Here is an 18020-nt window from a genome sequence, read left to right as displayed (position 1 = left end):
CATGAACATGTCAACCAGGGCGTGTAGAGAGAGGGAGGGGTTGGGCGAGGCGAGGGTGAGTGAGAGGGAGGAGTTGAGTCATGGAAAAGTGGGTGTGTGTCGAGGTGGACCAGTCAAAACGGAGTGTTTAAATATAGCTGGCAAACACTACTCGGCTGTTGTGTTCTGGGTGAAAGGGAGCCTAATAAATTAACAGTGCTTTTAACGCCTCTACTGAGGGCAGAGGTGAAAAGCAAAGATGCTTTTTGGATTTCTCATGCCAAGTGCATGTGTACAATAGTGTTTGTGAGAGCGAGAGAGGCTGAGGGGAAAGAGGGAGCGAAATAAAGAGATACTGTATATGAAAGAACATCTGGTGTCCCTCTGTGACTGGTCTAATTATTTTGAGATTTGTGAAAAGTGGCAAGTATGTACGATTTAAAACAGCGGTTTGCTCTGAAGTGCATGAAAACACTGTTTCAACGCCCATTCCCAGCTGGATATGGGCAAAAACAACTCATTTTTTGCTCCTACAATATTGAATATATTTACCAATGTAGACCATCAAGTTTCCTTGGTCATGCCCAAAGGGCAGAACTCTGCATTACGCCTGCATTTTGCACTTTGCTTGTGCTGTCACTGAAAGCGTGACTGAGTGAAATATTTGAGGTCCGGGGAGTAATTTTCCCTAAACAGTTGGGACATATGGCAGCCAGATATGTCTGCAAACGGAGCAGAGAAATTAACACAACAGCATACAGTTGACTGGATGTTTAGTGGATCTCAGTTAACCACAGGCACCCTGAAGCATCAATATGTCATAATGCACAAACATTGGTGAAAAAAGGTAAACCTTAAGCGGAAATAGTTTGGAAAAGTAGACAACTCTATGATCCAGAATCCCCCCCCCCCCCCCCCCCATGTTATTTTTTTGTCTTTTTGTTTTAATGGAAATCAGCTGTATAGTGAAATATAGCACCTTTTAACTCTCAAATGTAAATTAAACTCACCCAACCACTCTCAGGACAATGGACATAGACCAAACAGGTCAACCGAAGCGGTATAGAAAACGCTTGGAAGGAACCCCACTGACGTCACAGAGTTGAGTGCCGGTGTTAAAAGTGAAGTCATAGCTGAAATCTGTCCAAAACAGATTGTTGCATTTTCCTTGTAAAATGCTACTTCAAGACCAAAGTGTAGTTACGGTGACAGTAATAACTAAGCAATCATTAGACTAAAAACAAGCAGCGCACCGTTTTACCTTTATTTAATAAGCTGGTTCATAAATTATCGCACATAAAAGACTCTTTTCAATAGTTACAAAGTGGATAGCAATTTTCAGTTAGCGCATAGAGGGGGAACAAAACAGGGTCTGGTTTGATACAGGTTCCTTCATTTCATGTTCTGTTACGAGTTAAGCTTCATTCATACTCGCACAACGGTGTCGCTGGCCAATAAGAAGTGATTTCCAGCCATCTGTTCTGATTGGCAAGTGACACCGCCGTACTATGGAGTATAAATTAGGCTTTATCTTCCCATTAAAGACGAGCTCAATTGAAAAATGTTTTTCATCCATTTAGAGCACATTGCGGTCCTAATGGAGATACAGTAGTTAACAATAAAGTGGAAAAAAAGTGGAAAGAAATTCAAAGCTGGCTAAAAGATGGTCACTTGCACGGCACCTGGAGGTTCCAAGCTCCGGTTCAATTCAACTCCAACACATCGGTTTGACTGGCTGAGATGCACACAGGAAATACACAACAAAATGGAAATTAAATACATTTTAGGTCGTCTTTAAGTGGAAGGGTAATTTATCGTCACTAGCAGCAAACAAACAAAATAAAAACAAAATGTTAAAAAACAAAACAAAAAAGCTGAAAAATACATTTCTCCAGTGTCTTCAAAATGGTTGGAAACGTAAAAAGGGAAGGGATTGGGGGGATAGCACTAGCTACATGTGAGAGCTCACAGACACAAAAGTCAACTAAAACTCTGTGGAAACACAACATCTTTCTTTCTAGGCTCTCTCCCCTTCTTTTAGGGTTTGGCCACAGGCTACATGAGGCTGACAGACGGCAGAACACAGGGAGGGGAATGAAATCCAAGTGGTTTGAATGGGTAGATCGTTTGTGATTTCAGCCAACTGCTTCCAGGGACCAAGACAATTGTTTGTTCATTTAATTCTGTTCCTGTTGTTTTCTACAACCACCATGGCGTCTGCATCTTTTTCCTGGAGCTCCTGCCCTTTTGGCTGTAAATGGTCACAGCTTAACCAAGCTGCTGTAAAGGGACCGGGCTTCAGATGTAATTTGGCTAGCGATGCTTTCCCCATCTCATCTGTCCAGAAATATTTTCTCACTCACTATTTTTTTGTTCCACACAGCCACCAAAGTGGCTTTCTTTGTTGATGGGGCTTTATGCTATTTAGACATTTGCTTCTGGATGTGCGTGAGGAAGTCGACGTAAGAGGAGGCTCCCTCTGACTTATCCTCCACCAGATGTTGGAAGAAAGTCATCTTGGCTGAAGCATCGTCCCTGCAGGAGAGCAGAGAGTCAAGATTAGAGTCAACGTTTGACAAATTAAAGGACAACTTTGTTTTTTTTCAACCAAGGTTCATGTTTTGGGTTGTTAGAGAAAGTGTGTTATTTATTTTCATGTGCTACTTTTTCTTTTTTAGCGATTTTAGCTATTTTTGACAAAATAAATGGCAATTCCTTTATTATTATTTCCTATAGTCCTACTAGACCCCAGGGGATTACACCTGTCCACAAAAGATCTACTCAAAGGATCTACTGAATATGAAGGGGGATAGGGGGCTATTATACTGTGTGTCATAGTCCAAATCATTAGTTTGTCACCTCCCCCTTCACATTCAATAGATCCCGTGATATTTTGTGGCCAGATGCAATTTCCTGCGATGTAAGAAATCGCCGTAACATTTTGTTAAAAAGCTAATCGCTAAAACGAAAGAAAGACGCAAATTAACCTTGGTTGAAATAAAACAAATTTGTCCATTAAATTTGTTAACCTCTTGTCACCTTGTCGAAGATGGCATGTACAGAACCAATAAGAACTATATTGATAATGAATATATAAATCAATCATATCTATACTGTATTCATATTTTTGTCCTATAATGAATCTCTTGCAACATACAATGCTTAGATTGTCAACATTACCAGTGATAAAGGGAAATAATAAACACATTTCTATAGAGCTACTGCACCGGTCCGTGTTCTTTGAGTTTTATTGGAGGAGACTTGATTTTTACATTCTTACTCGTACAAGAAATAGTCCAAATGGACCCTAACGGGTCTATTTGGTTCCATTTGTACACTTTTCAGAGTTAAATTAACATTGATTTTACAATATAAAATCAATGTTGGGGTCCCAGAGATGACCAAATATATCAATATCAAAATTGTGACCTTTCTTTCCTTCTTTGTTTGTTTCTAAATGCTATGAAAAGTTAAAATTGTTATTGTCACAATATTTATATATTACAGTATTTGGTAAAAAATACTGTGTTTCTGATCGACATATCAAAATATTGTCCTGCCCTACATACGGTGCAAGTGAAAGCTTCCCTCAGCATTCCATGTGAACAGCCACCAGATACGTAACAGCACAATGACAAAAATGTGGTCGTGGAACAATGCATAAGGGAAAGAGAACAAACAACGTGTGGCAGACAGGGAGTCTTGCCCAGCGCTGCCCGTCAGTGCTCACTGCTCGTTGTGTTGTGTTGACATTAGACATAGTATTCAGGCACGCGCAGGTCTACCTATACTGGGAGGAACCTTCCTCTCATGAAGGTCCCCTACACCAGTGGTTCCCAAAGTGGGGTCCGGGGACCCCCAGGGGTCCTTGAGGGAGTTCCAGGGGGTCCTCAGCTAAATGATAGTTTGGAACGAATTGGACCCTTATGGGTCTGTAACTCATATGAATTGGGGTCCCAGAGATAGAAATGCCATTAAATGCATGTCAAACTGGGGGTCCTTGAAATTAAACGGGTTGAGAATCTCTGCTAGAGCCGTAAAAATCTTCTCTCATGGGGGTCTCTGGCATATGTTTTTGAATGGGGGTCCGCGGGCTAATTAGTGTCAATTTGATGGTCCTTGACATGAAAAAGTTTGGGAACTGGTGCTTGTGTCATGATGACGTTCACACACAAAACAGCACTTTTCCAACTGTTCAAAGCACTTTACAATGATTCATCCATTCATACATTGGGAGGTGAAGCGGCGAACAGTCGACTGCAGCGTCCTCACTTCCCACATTCACACAACAATGGTGGCAAGCTAGCACCGACGGACTCATTTGGAGGCAATGTAGGGTTCAAGTGTCTTGCCCAAGAACACATCGACATGTGGACTGAAAATGAATTGCGAGCCGTGCGACACACAGAGGACACAGGAGACACGAGAAGACATGCTGTCTTCCATTAACGTGACTTGTTTTCAAAACAGTGCTGAAACCTAAGCGATATGCTAGATCAAAAAACCCTAACAAGTCTCTGACTTTTCCAACCTGGTTTTAGCCCCTACGGCACATTGAATTGCGATGTTACCAGTCGTATCAGTAGGCAGAGATTGTCTGGCTGTGCAAGACTACATACACACGGCATCAGCCACTGTACCCTATTATTTCTCTAACATTGTAGATAAAGCTGCTGTAACAACAAAAAAACACACTGTCAGACCACATCTGTGAGTGCTCAGCAGCATTAGTGTAGAACTAGCGTTATTAATGCAGTACATTCCATATCTTTGCTGTCGGGCAGAAACCAGCTACTGTAGGTCCAAAATATCAACTTAAAAAACAACATAATATTACCTCATCAAAGTTGGTATGGATACTTTATACATTGTCAGATGCTTGAATGTGTCCTTATATTATCATCACTTTACGCAAACACAGCTCAAGTGGAGTTGGGAGGTTTTTGACTTAATGTGGAGATGTTTTTCCCGGGTTGGCAGAAGGAGATTACAGTTTAAGCATTGGCACCGGCTAATAAATGGGGCACCGTGGGCTAAAAAATAAATCTCTTACTTGTAAAATATGTTTTGATTACTTTTAATGACATCATATGAATGGATTATAAATCGGTAAATCCACCCACCCCTTGAAATTCTAGTTCCATCCAATAGCGTGCGCCATTCTGAGCATAAATAAGACTAATAACTAATACAATGAGAGGCCTATGGATGCTAGCGGCGGAAGCTAACGGATGCTAAAAGAAAAGTATGTATGTATGCTAATTTTTTTTAATCAAAAGTTGGCAACATTGCAGCACTATCCCTCTCTCTGTTTCTGGCGCCCCCTACTGGTACCTATAGTCATATACTCGTGCTCATGACAACATAGGTAGACACATACTGTAGATAGGCACGGACATTGCTGGTCGTAGGAGTGGTTGCACCACTCAAAAATATTTTCAAATAGCAGATCTATAGTTTTGTTTTGTGACCCATTTATTACCCGGTGCCAATGCCTAAACTGTAATCTCCTTCTGCCAACCCGGGAAAAACATCTCCACATTAAGTCAAAAACCTCCCAATGCGTTGCATTGTAGCTTGTAGATCGGCTATTTGAAAATAGGCGAAATGTATATAGGGCTGAAGTGGTTAATGTATGAATTTGTAATAATACCGGTAATCAAAGTACCGGTAACTAAAGTTAGTGTAGTGGCGTAAAAGTGCAACATTTGCCTCTGAGACGTAGCGGAGTAGAAAAAAATGGAAATACTCAAGTACAAATACCTCAAAATTGCACTTAAGTAAATGTACCATGTTCCTTTCCGCCACTGGGCAGATACTTACTTGATGACGTAGAGCGTGGGGCAGAAGGGTCTGCGGTCCTGCAGCCAGTCCAGGAATGCTCGCACTCTCTCAGACAGAGGGGTGTCCAACTCAGGAATTTGGGTCTGGGATTCATAAGCCCGGGAACAGAGGAGAAAGAACAAAACATGCAGCAGGGATTGTTTTTACTACCCAGCCTTGGAGAGCCACCGACTTGATAGAAATAGCTTACGCCAGATACAAATACTTAGCCTGGGTTACACACACACACACACACACACACACACACACACACACACACACACACACACACACACACACACACACACACACACACACACACACACACACACACACACACACACACACACACACAGAGTGGTGGGAAAAAAAATATATATATTCTTTTTTACTTAAAGGACTACTTCACCACTTTTCAACCTATCTTCATATAATAGGTCCTCACTAATAATCATGATAAAATGTCACAAATGTTTTTCTACTCAGTCTATGTCTCATAGGAGGGCTGTGGGCAGTTCAGAAACCCGTCCCCCCCAGTGACATCTTCAATGGGGAATCCAAGAAACTGCAGGCTTTCTAGTCCTGAAAATTTGCAATGCGAAAATGGAAGCCATCGTTGTGTCACTGGTGGACGGGAAAAAAATGTGCCATTTTATCATGATTATTAGTGAGGACCTATTATATGAAGATAGGTTGAAAAGTGGTGAAGTTGTCCTTTAAGTAAAAGTACCAATATTGCAATGTAGAAATACACCCGTACAATTAAATGTCCAGAATTCAAAATGTACTTCGGAAAGTATAAAATTATTGGCATCAAAACGTACTTAAAGTACCAAAAGTGGAACGTGATCATGTTTTTAAATGTATGCAAATATTTCGAAAATAGCAGATCCACACAACGACGCACGTCGTGACACGTGAGCTTGCAGATAGTGTATTTTCAAATTGCCGAAACGTGGGCTGAAGTGTTTAATGAATGTAATAATAATCCAAAAGTTGTCAAATAATTGTAGTGGAGTAAAAAGTACAATATTTGCCTCTGAAATGTCAATGCTCAACTAAAGCACAAATACCTCAAAATTGTACTTAAGTACTGTAAGTAATGTACTTCGTTGCTTTCCGCCACCGGTTACACAATTGGATATGCGGTGGGGAGAACTATGCACGTGGTTTGGAATGTGAAGCACGGAGGTGGCTGTGGGATGTGTCAGTCAGCTCTGGTCTAGAGGTGGCTGTGGGATGTGTCAGTCAGCTACTGGTCTAGAGGTGGCTGTGGGATGTGTCAGTCAGCTACTGGTCTAGAGGTGGCTGTGGGATGTGTCAGTCAGCTACTGGTCTAGAGGTGGCTGTGGGATGTGTCAGTCAGCCCTGGTCTAGAGGTGGCTGTGGGATGTGACAGTCAGCTACTGGTCTAGAGGTGGCTGTGGGATGTGTCAGTCAGCTACTGGTCTAGAGGTGGCTGTGGGATGTGTCAGTCAGCCCTGGTCTAGAGGTGGCTGTGGGATGTGACAGTCAGCTACTGGTCTAGAGGTGGCTGTGGGATGTGTCAGTCAGCCCTGGTCTAGAGGTGGCTGTGGGATGTGACAGTCAGCTACTGGTCTAGAGGTGGCTGTGGGATGTGTCAGTCAGCTACTGGTCTAGAGGTGGCTGTGGGATGTGTCAGTCAGCTACTGGTCTAGAGGTGGCTGTGGGATGTGACAGTCAGCTACTGGTCTAGAGGTGGCTGTGGGATGTGTCAGTCAGCTACTGGTCTAGAGGTGGCTGTGGGATGTGTCAGTCAGCTACTGGTCTAGAGGTGGCTGTGGGATGTGACAGTCAGCTACTGGTCTAGAGGTGGCTGTGGGATGTGACAGTCAGCTACTGGTTTAGAGGTGGCTGTGGGATGTGTCAGTCAGCCCTGGTCTAGAGGTGGCTGTGGGATGTGACAGTCAGCTACTGGTCTAGAGGTGGCTGTGGGATGTGTCAGTCAGCCCTGGTCTAGAGGTGGCTGTGGGATGTGACAGTCAGCTACTGGTCTAGAGGTGGCTGTGGGATGTGTCAGTCAGCCCTGGTCTAGAGGTGGCTGTGGGATGTGTCAGTCAGCTACTGGTCTAGAGGTGGCTGTGGGATGTGTCAGTCAGCCCTGGTCTAGAGGTGGCTGTGGGATGTGTCAGTCAGCCCTGGTCTAGAGGTGGCTGTGGGATGTGACAGTCAGCCCTGGTCTAGAGGTGGCTGTGGGATGTGTCAGTCAGCTACTGGTCTAGAGGTGGCTGTGGGATGTGTCAGTCAGCTACTGGTCTAGACATATGGAATAAAGGGCAGAAACAAGCCCTGACAATATGCTAGATTTGGCTATCACACCCACATTGTGTTGTAATGACAGTGTCCGAGGTAGCCGCAACAATGGTTAAAGGGGGGGTAAAAAAGAAAAGGCTAGCCAAGCAAATCTGTTTTGCTGCACAACATGCTTTGCACTGCTGACTGTACTGGAAGGCATTTTATTGTGAAGCTGAGTAGAATTGTGATGTGTAGAGTATATAATAATACTGCACTGCATCAAGAGCCCTAAATTGGGCCTATAAAGCTTTGTGTGCTGTCTGCATTCTGGTTTGTGTGTGTGTGTGGAAGAATTAGTCAGACCAAATTTGTTTGTTTTTAAATTGTCCAAGAAGTCCACTTGCAATGAAACGTGTTACTAACCATGTTAGGTGGTAAAGAAGCGTGATTGGGACAGCCGAAAACGTCTCTGATGAACATTTCATTACAGCATTTACCCACCCATAGGTAAAACACCTGGACATGGAGAAATACAGAGTTAGGGAACACTGATGTGCATACACTATGTTACCTCCCTGACAGAGAATAAGAGCAGAAATTGAAAACCTTTGTGCAGTCCCTCCTGGGTTTTTAAATGATACTTCAGTGGCAATATTCACACTAGCGGTGTTACAATGCACTGGTGCATCTATGCTAAGGTGGAAATTCAATTTACAATCTATAATTTATTTGGCTAAAGTAACATCAAATATGGCACTTGAAGAGAAATGTGCAGAGAATGTATCCTATCATTTGCGGTCCATATTCCACTACTAATCAAAATAGTTCATCCAGTCACATTAAATGCATTTTATTTTTTATTCATTCAACTTCAGCACTGATTTGATCAGTTCACAGCAGAGTGCGAGGTCGGTATCTCTAAATCTGAGGCCATGGCCCATTCCATATAGGGAATGATTCCTTACCCTGAGTGTTTTCCAGTGAGGGAGCCTAAGCTCGACCAGAGATTAGAGGCAGCAGAAGCTGTTTTGTTTCGCTGTACCACACTACTTTATCATGAAAGGAGCTGAGGCAGAAGGCAAAGCTCTCCGTCTTGTTCCTACTCTCGCCTATGGCCATGAAATGTGGGTCATGAACAAAAGACTGAGATTCAAGTGGCCAAAATGGGTTTTCACAGGAGCCTGGCATCTCTCTTAGGGATACAGTGAGAAGCTCAATCATCCATCTTCAGAGTAAAGCCACTGAGGAGCAAGTTGAGGTGACGTCCCCATTTTTCCTACCCGATTTCGCACCAGTGAGGGGGGGGGGGGGGGCTGGGGGCCGTCTGGACGGCAGTGGAACTTGAAGGACAACGGGACGTATAAAAACTTCAGCTAAAACAAAAGCGTCCAGTTTGCTAATTCACAACAACTACTACTTTGGTGTTGAAACTTTGAATATCTCTAACTATAAACTTTCACGACTTTGCCTACAGTACAAATATAATTTAATGAATGAAAAGGCTACTACAGTGAAGTCGGTTCATGGAAGTTGTTGTAGGCTATGTGGGGATTATCTGATGAGGTACCATTTGAGTGGGCAAAAAAATGAATATACAAAATTATACTCTATTGTTTATAGGGTCAATAGAAGTAAAATAATACAGCCTTTCCATGAGTATATTTTTATATTTTTCCAAAAATAATACAAATAGCCAATAGCATATTACAAGTTATGAATCTTTAACCTAAGGCAACTAAAACAATTGTAAACGTTGTTTGCTGTAGTAAATAAGGCAGAGGCAGTGTGTTTGAATCTGCATACAGGGCTCTCCACCCCTCACTGTTGCGAAATCGGGTACGAAAAACGGGGACTTGATTCCGGCATCTAGTAATGATGCCTTTTTTCCAGGCCTGCCCAGCTGGGAGGAGGCCACAGAGTCTGAGGGCAAGGAGGAGGTATTGTAACTGCTCCACATGACGCCTCGGGATCCCCCAGCCAGCCTGAGCGCTGGCTAATGTGGCCAGGGAAAGGACGGAGGTCCTGCTACAGTACCTCCGTGAACCAAGCCGGATAAGTGGTTGAAGATGGAAGGATAGTAATTCATTCATTGTATACAATTATTTAATCGGATTGAATCAAATCAAATCCTAATGAAATTAGAGATTTCAAGATTAAATCGTTTTCCGTACGAATCGTAACTGAATTAAACTATTGTGAGGTCAGAAATTACGACTTATGGTCTTGCCTCGTAAGTCTCTCCTCTCTCTGCCCTTCCCGTCTCTCTAGTCTAGAGAAATAGAGCATAAAACATAAACAACCCCCTACCCCTAAGAGTGACTTGCAAAGTGCAAGATCAGATTAAATGGCATGAACGCCTGCCATTAATGGTCACCTACATAAAGAGCAAAGAAACACAATTTAGTGCTACAAAGTAACTAGGACACCAGGAAAAACACAAGACCTAGCATCTGTCTAAACAATGTGCCGCAGCTATCCTGACGAAACAAGCCACCACAAGGGATTGTTTTTCTGCCCGCAACCAAATATGAAGTCCCATTTAATCCTGCACCATCCCGCAATTTTGTTGTTTTTTTAATGCAGTAGTAGTTCATTTATTTTGCTCATTAAAAGAGGAAAAAACAAACGGATTAATACAGTGCCTGCATTTGTTTGAAATGAAACATTAACCAAATGGGTGTAGGCTGAAGCCTCAGCTTAGTGTGCCTACCTTTCTATCATAAGAATCGCTTGTATAGGTGAGATAATACAACAAAATGCTGCTAAACGTGCAATATTTCCATTGAGATCAAAAAACATTACATTTACCCAACAGTTGCTGAGATTGAGCAGGCAAGCACGGGAGAGGGGTTGTTTATTTGTGAGGAGTTGCACACAGATAGAGGGGGAAGTGTTTATATTGCGACGGGACATATTTTATTGGTAGGCCATGATATTGTGACGTACACGGACACGGTCATGAGCTGCGCAGTCTCTCTCTCATGCTGTGCTGAGAGAGAGGGAGAGAGAGAGAGAGACTCCACATGCGATTAGGGGGAATTATATTTTCATATTCATAGTGTATATAAGCTCTGTATCTGGTTAATTGTGAGGATGCAGGATTTTGCAGGGCCTGCTGGTTTTATCTTGACCGCCTGTTCCCGCCCGCAGGTATTTAAATACCGCCCGCACCAGAAACATTTGCATTGGGACATCCAGCTCCCGATGCAGGGCTCAATACCTGGGGGTGCCCGGCCCCTCGGCCCCAGGAGCTCAATACCTGGGGGTGCCCGGCCCCTCTGCCCCAGGAGCTCAATACCTGGGGGTGCCCGGCCCCTCTGCCCCAGGAGCTCAATACCTGGGGGTGCCCGGCCCCTCGGCCCCATGAGCTCAATACCTGGGGGTGCCCGCCCCCTCGAGCTTGTACATATCAAGATGTACAAGATTTCAAAAGAAATGAAAAGATCTTAGGTAACCTCTCAGGTGGTGGTCCATAGCCAAATACATATACCGGTACATGAAAATGTCTGAGAACCACTGATCTAATTCTAAATAACGTTAGCAGCATGTGAGGTTGTCACAGCATGGCTGCGATTCAGCCTGGTGGGGTGGAAGGAAGGAAGGAAGGAAGGAAGGAAGGAAGGAAGGAAGGAGGCAGGGTCTTACGTTCTCACAGTCCATGAGGAAGGCTCCATCTCGGCTCAGTCTTTCAGATGACAGGTGCAGCAGCTGGGGCTGAGGAACCACCATGTCGTTCAGATGGAGCGCCCCCTATCGGCGGCAGAGAGGCGGGGGATTAGTTTGATTATAAAAGCTTCTCTCCTTGTCACTCCCAGCACTTTGGGTTGTTTCTTGTAGGGGTGGTGCAACAGCTAATCCAACTAATCGATTTAATGGATCGCAGATTTGCCCTTTTTTCTCCATTGCTTAACACTAAGGAGACGTCTGGAGATGTCTAAAAACTTAACGGGAGCCGATGACGTATGTTGTTTTTTTTTCTTTTTAATTACATTTTTATCCCACAATTTTGCAACCCATTTTTTCACCCAGTGTCAATTATCGGGCGCTACACTTCCTCTGCCAACCTGGGGGGGCAGCGGACTGACCTAATGCTTGAGTAGTTTGTAGTCCAAGCTGCTACTTTTTTTTACGTTTCCCCAGCTGGACGTAGTTATCCCCTCTATCAGGCGCCCCGGCTGACCAGGGGAAGGCAGTTTAGAGACCAGGATTACTGCATGTTTTTTGTGAGGGTACCTACCCTAGGGGACACGGCGAGAACATGCAAACTCCACACAGACCCCGCCTTGGGTATGGGCACTGATGAAGGAGAGAACACGCCCCCAGCACCTTCTAGTGCTGGGGGCTGTGAGCACTATACATAAGATCTGTTTTAATGATATATTGTATATTATCTTTATGTGTATCTGTGTACTGTATGTTTCTATGCATTTTGTTCATGTTTTTACGGGTCCAGCTTGAAAACGAGATGCTGCATCTCAACAGGCTATCCCTTAATAAAAATCTGAAAGCAGAGTATAAAAGACAATAAGCTTTCTAAAATGTTTAAAAAAAAAAGTAGTATAAAATAAGGGTAAATTGATTTGTTGGTAGAAATTATGTTAATGTATTACAAATATACCTTCTCGATTATTCGATTTACCTAAAAAGTAATCGCTAGGACAATCGCCAAGAACATACCGTATATATATATATATATATATATATACACACCGTATATATATATACCGTAGCTGGATGGTCTCCTACCTGGTCGGACATGTTGTCCAGGCGGTAGAGGTCGGGGTGGACCATACGCATCATCTGCTGCAGTGGCTGGCTCTTGAACTCACACATGGCAAACACTCTGTCGTCCAGCCGCGTGCTGGTCCCCGTCCGCAGGGCTGTCTGCAGAGAGAGACACGCAGCAGGGGAGTCAGGGAACGCGTTGGGAGCAGGGCTTTCACTGTGTGTTTTAGTTTTATATTAACTGTGTACATTGGTGACTATAATCTAGCATTCTAGCTGATCCTGAGGCCTACAAAAAAAAAACCTTTTCCCCCCCTTATCAACCAGGGGTTCTCAACCCGTGGGTCGCCCAGGAATGACGAGGGCCCAGGAAATAATTCCCCATTCCTTATCCACATAGACGTTTCAAAAAGTATTTATTTAAAGACATCTACGCCTACTTTATGAAAGCAATAACATTAATATCGCACCTAGGGGTGTAACAAACGTAGTTAGGTAACAACGGCAGGGAAGACATCACTATGTCTTTATATTTTGGCTTCAACGCCCTCAATGTTTGGCAAGATGGTCCAAAATCAAGGTGATCCGATGAAGATTCACCACAATGAACAATTGCTACAAATTACATGTTGACTGTCTGTGATATTACAATGAAAGGGTGGCTCAACCAATAGAGACAACCAAACAAACGAGCATGGCCTTTCATTTCGCGGTATTACCCCTCTGTAATATTTTATTTTTGAATAAAAGGTTCAAGTACTGTAATTAGGTGCGTGTCAGTAGTAAGTGTAGGCCAGCTGATGGTGGGTATGTCAGTCTGTCTGTCTGAAGCAACAATGTGAACACACCCAGGCCAGGATGTATACTATACGCATAAGCCCCAGATGAAAACAGGAATTAATGGGGTGTTGGAGAATGTGGCATGGCATTAAACTGTCGTGTGCATGTGCGTGTGTTTGTGTATGAACATGTGGGTGAATAAGGCGGATATGTTTGCAGCTCAGGGTTGAGGGCGTGGTTTAGAGTGTGTGTGTGAATAATACCCTCGAATTTGAAGTTAAAGGTGTGGTTAAGGAGAGAAATGGTAATACGTGTGCAAATTAATCCCGTCTAGTATCTGCAAGAGTCCTGAGGAGTGGCGTGAGGGTAGTGGTTTTTTGATTGATGCCCAGACCTAAAACCCACCCTGCCCCCCACCCAAGTACATTCTGTGCCTGCACAATACAACTAAAATTGTGAAGTGATGTGATGTCTCCGTTGCCCCCTACCCCCCTCCCTCTCTGTCATTACCCCCCACCCAGAATCTGCCTCCCCCCACCCACCTATCCTTTTTCTTTTCTTTTCTGAAGATACAAGTAGGCCGGGCGCAGCGCACGCTTGCGACCAGCAGCAATAACTTTGGTCTGACTGATGTATTTATATGTGTTTCAAGCCTTATGACCTGTTGTAAAACCTTTTGCCCTTCGGGGACACTAATAAACAACCTTGAACCTTGAGTCATGGGGGTTTCATGCAACACTGGTGACAACATGGATGGATGTGTGTGTGTCAAGGTTATTGTCTCCACCATGCTGAAGGCGTGGCCCAGACTATGTTTGTGACCAAGCAGCTAAACTCCGGCACCGTTGGACCGATCTGGCATCAAACTGTGCACACATAATCCACGACTCTCCTTGTTGTGTTGACAAATTGACCAGACCAAGACGACCACATATGTGAACAATACACTTTCTGTTTGTTTCCCCACTTAGTTTCTAGCTTTTGCTTAGTTTCAGTTAACCCATTAAGCACGTGAACCCATTTTGGGGTTTTATCTTTTTGAGTTGTTGCAAATCAGTTTTTGTTTTCTATATAGTCATTTTTGAAATCTTAGGTCAGGATTTAGAAGGCATTTTAAAGCCCAAACCGCAACCAGCCAAGCCCTGTTGCAACTATCCTTGCAACATAATAGTCAGCCGCACCACTGCAACTCCTTCCAAGTGCTATTGGGGATAATGGTTGCGAGTAGTTGCACATAGTTGCAAGTCGTTGCAAGGAGTTGCATGTTGAATCATGGTGTGGTTTGGGCTCATCATCTCATCTTGCATGCCTCTGTTGAGTCTGTTCATCAGCCGTGTGTGTGTGTGTGTGTGTGTGTGTTTGTCTGTGCGTGCGTGTCCACGTGCACCTGTTTGAGGAGTGCGAGGACGTAGAGGGGGAATAGGCGCAGGGAGCATGGAGCGATGAGTCCCGACTGCTGCATGTTGGACACGGTGCTCTTGTAGGCCGCCAGGGAGTCCACCACGGCGTTCACCATGGCGTCCCGCGCGTCCGACAGACTAGATGACACCGACCGGTCGATGGCTGCCACGTTGACATGGGAAATTCATTTAAGTGGGGAAATATCACACCTTGATTTGTGCCGTGATTTTGTATTTCTTCCAGTTTTTCATCACCACCCACCAGACAAACCAGGCATACTTAATGAACTGGTGGGCGTGTCCACATAAAAACGACATTTTAACAAATAGTTTTTTGAAAACATTCTTCCTCCTTATATAATAATAATACCTGATGATCATGTTTTAGGGTGGGAAAAAAATCATGGCACTCCATATTTAACAAATTCTTTTAACAAACTGTCTAGGTCAACTGGATTATACAGAGAAAGAGAAACTGCAAAAGCAGAAAACCTGCAACACTCCAAATTAGAAGGCTAGTCTTATACTGTAGGTGCAAGCCTCAAAAGTACAAATGGGAACAGCCAGTCACACAAGAAATAGGCGGGTAGAATATGGTTTGACCCCAAAAGAATTGCAACAAAAGGTCCTTTTCACGGTTTATTGTCCGTCAGAGGTAAATAAACCATGTGAAAAGGACATTTGTTGTGTGCTGGCTATTCCTTTATTCCTAACTGGGTTATATACATATCAAATAAGTAGTGGACATGACAGGCAACAAAGCTGAAGCCTGACAAATGGAAGCGTGTGTTATTTCTTTTTAATTTGATACCACCTAACAATCTTTCAATTCACATATTACTACAAGGCAGAAAGCGCATTGACGTAATTAAAATAAAGATGCATTCTGGGACTTGGAGTCTTGGACTCACCCATGTTGGCCAGTAGACAGGTGATGGCTTGGACATCTGCCCCAGCATACACCTCACTCAGCTGGCTGACCACCGGCAGACAGAGCGTGTGCACACGGATACGCCGCTTCCCTGGACGACAGCATGGATGACCAAGAGAGGGACACCATATTGTCATCATTTGCTTTTCATGAAAAGGTATGAACAGGGTCCAACAATAGTCAAAGAATGTTACCGTAGCAGATACCCCAACAATTACTGAAGGGGATACAATCATTTCTTTAACATTCCTAGTGTTTGCTTCCTTTCGCTTTAACCCATTTAGACCCGAGGCCGATTCTAAAAAAAAATCTTCTGAATCCTAAAAGTTTTCTGAAGAACCTATGTTTCTATGTCAGTGGTGCTCAACTTTTTCATGTCAAGGACACCCAGAATTATCTGTATTTGGCCACGGACCCCATCTGAAAATATGTTGTTCCAGAAGCAAAGATTTGAGTTAAAAATGTTTGCTCTGAAAAAATATATATATATATTCAATGATTTGCACCACATTTTCACGATTTCTCAAAAATAGCAGATCTACAAGCAAAGTATAACATAATGCTTAAAACACCAAAAGGGGTTCCCGTCCTGAATGGGTTTCACTTCCACACTGGCATTTGGGCATGAGATTACAGGTGAAAAAGACAATCTACAAGCTCAGTGTGAACTTGTGGATCGGCTATTTTTGGATAGTCTAAGAATAAAACAGGGCTTTAGTGGTGAAGAAGTGGGGCGATTCAGATAGCGTGTGGGAGGCCGTCCATTAGAGGAAAGCAAACTTGGGCTGACTTTCTAATACTTTCCTGTGATTGTCTATCCCTTCTGGAACACATTGCATTGTCCATTGTGAGAAACCACACCCACACACTTAGCCTATGACAAAACATCAAACGCATTCGTTGGCAATTGTATTAGTAGTTAGTTATCATCTGTGCATGATACACAAGTGCACATGAGTGTTCATGTATGTGCGGCAGAGGAGCACAGTAGTGAAATGTGCATAATGTAATGTCATAGTAACTAGGTGGGTGTGACAATAACCACACCACCGGAAAACCACAGCACATGTTCCCTAAAATGACATCATCTTTTACGTCATGGTCATATGGCACTAAAACAAGCTCAATGAATGATGACCGTTCAGTGAGTTTAATTAACATCTTGAATCCCGTTTCACATTATAGCAGCAAAAATACTGGGGTGCAAGGCTGGGCGTAAGGAAAAAACATGCCATGGCAGTATGTAGGTCCAGGTTGCTGCAGAAAGGTCCCTTTCTTGCCGCAAGGTTGAGAGTCTATTTTTACTACTATTTTTTTAAATCATATTTTATAAACAAAATGGAACCTTCCAGGGATAAATGCGCAGAACACACACAAACAGACACACTCATACACCGATGGTGGAGGAAACCATGCAAGGCACCAAACTGCACATCGGGAGCAATTAGGGGTTTAGAGTGTTGCTCAAGGACACTTCGACACCAACTCTGGAGGAGCCCGGGAATCGAACTGGGAACCTTGTGATTCACCTCCAGCTGCTCTACCGGCCACTCTACCCCTGAGCCACTGTGTCTTTGTGTGTCTGCATGTGGTGTCTATGCGCCCATTCTGAATGGCACCGTCTGTGTGTGTACACAGAATATATATACGTATATGGCTGCGAGTCCTGCGAGTCCATCTTTCTGCATGTGTTTGCACCTTTACTAGATGTATAGAGCAGTGCAGCCTGGAAGCAGACCAGCGAGGAGTCGGCCAGGCTATCCTCGATTGACACTTGGACAGCGAAGGCAGAGTCTGGGTTCACATTGGCAAGGGACAGCAGGTCAGTGGCACGCACAAAGAAGTTCCCATGGAACGTGTGGATGGATAGACCTGAGAGGCACAGACAGAAGAGGAATAACAGTAAAGTGAAACGCACAGTTCATTTAATGTCATTGAATAGGTAGTTAAAAGAATACAAATAAAGTACAACGCACAGTTAATTTCATGTCATTGAATAGGTAGTTAAAAGAATACAAATAAAGTACAACGCACAGTTAATTTCATGTCATTGAAATAGTTAAAAGAATAATAATATCTTATCAAAATCTTATCTAACAACAACATATTCTTTAGTCTTGGGTCTG

At 43.5% G+C, this 18020-nt stretch overlaps 1 protein-coding gene across 3 annotated transcripts in view; it reads right to left on the bottom strand.

The window, feature by feature from the left end:
* Window positions 1-1229: 1229 nt before the first annotated feature.
* Window positions 1230-18020, bottom strand: part of sec24b (SEC24 homolog B, COPII coat complex component) — a 44155-nt gene continuing 27364 nt past the window's right edge. For all 3 annotated transcript variants that reach the window (XM_080774025.1, XM_080774026.1, XM_080774027.1), the window contains 8 exons: window positions 17593-17766; window positions 15875-15985; window positions 14951-15126; window positions 12805-12942; window positions 11704-11808; window positions 8482-8574; window positions 5803-5906; window positions 1230-2514 (listed from right to left, as the gene is read on the bottom strand). In XM_080774025.1, the coding sequence (XP_080630151.1) occupies window positions 2400-2514; window positions 5803-5906; window positions 8482-8574; window positions 11704-11808; window positions 12805-12942; window positions 14951-15126; window positions 15875-15985; window positions 17593-17766 (1016 nt within the window). In that variant the 3' untranslated portion in view covers window positions 1230-2399. The remainder of the gene's footprint in view (window positions 2515-5802; window positions 5907-8481; window positions 8575-11703; window positions 11809-12804; window positions 12943-14950; window positions 15127-15874; window positions 15986-17592; window positions 17767-18020) is intronic.

Source organism: Protomyctophum bolini, assembly GCF_963924005.1.
Source record: "Protomyctophum bolini genome assembly, chromosome: 10".
In the NCBI taxonomy this organism is placed as follows: domain Eukaryota; kingdom Metazoa; phylum Chordata; class Actinopteri; order Myctophiformes; family Myctophidae; genus Protomyctophum; species Protomyctophum bolini.
Note: the sequence above shows the minus strand (reverse complement) of the source record. Positions and strands in the feature narration are given on the sequence as shown.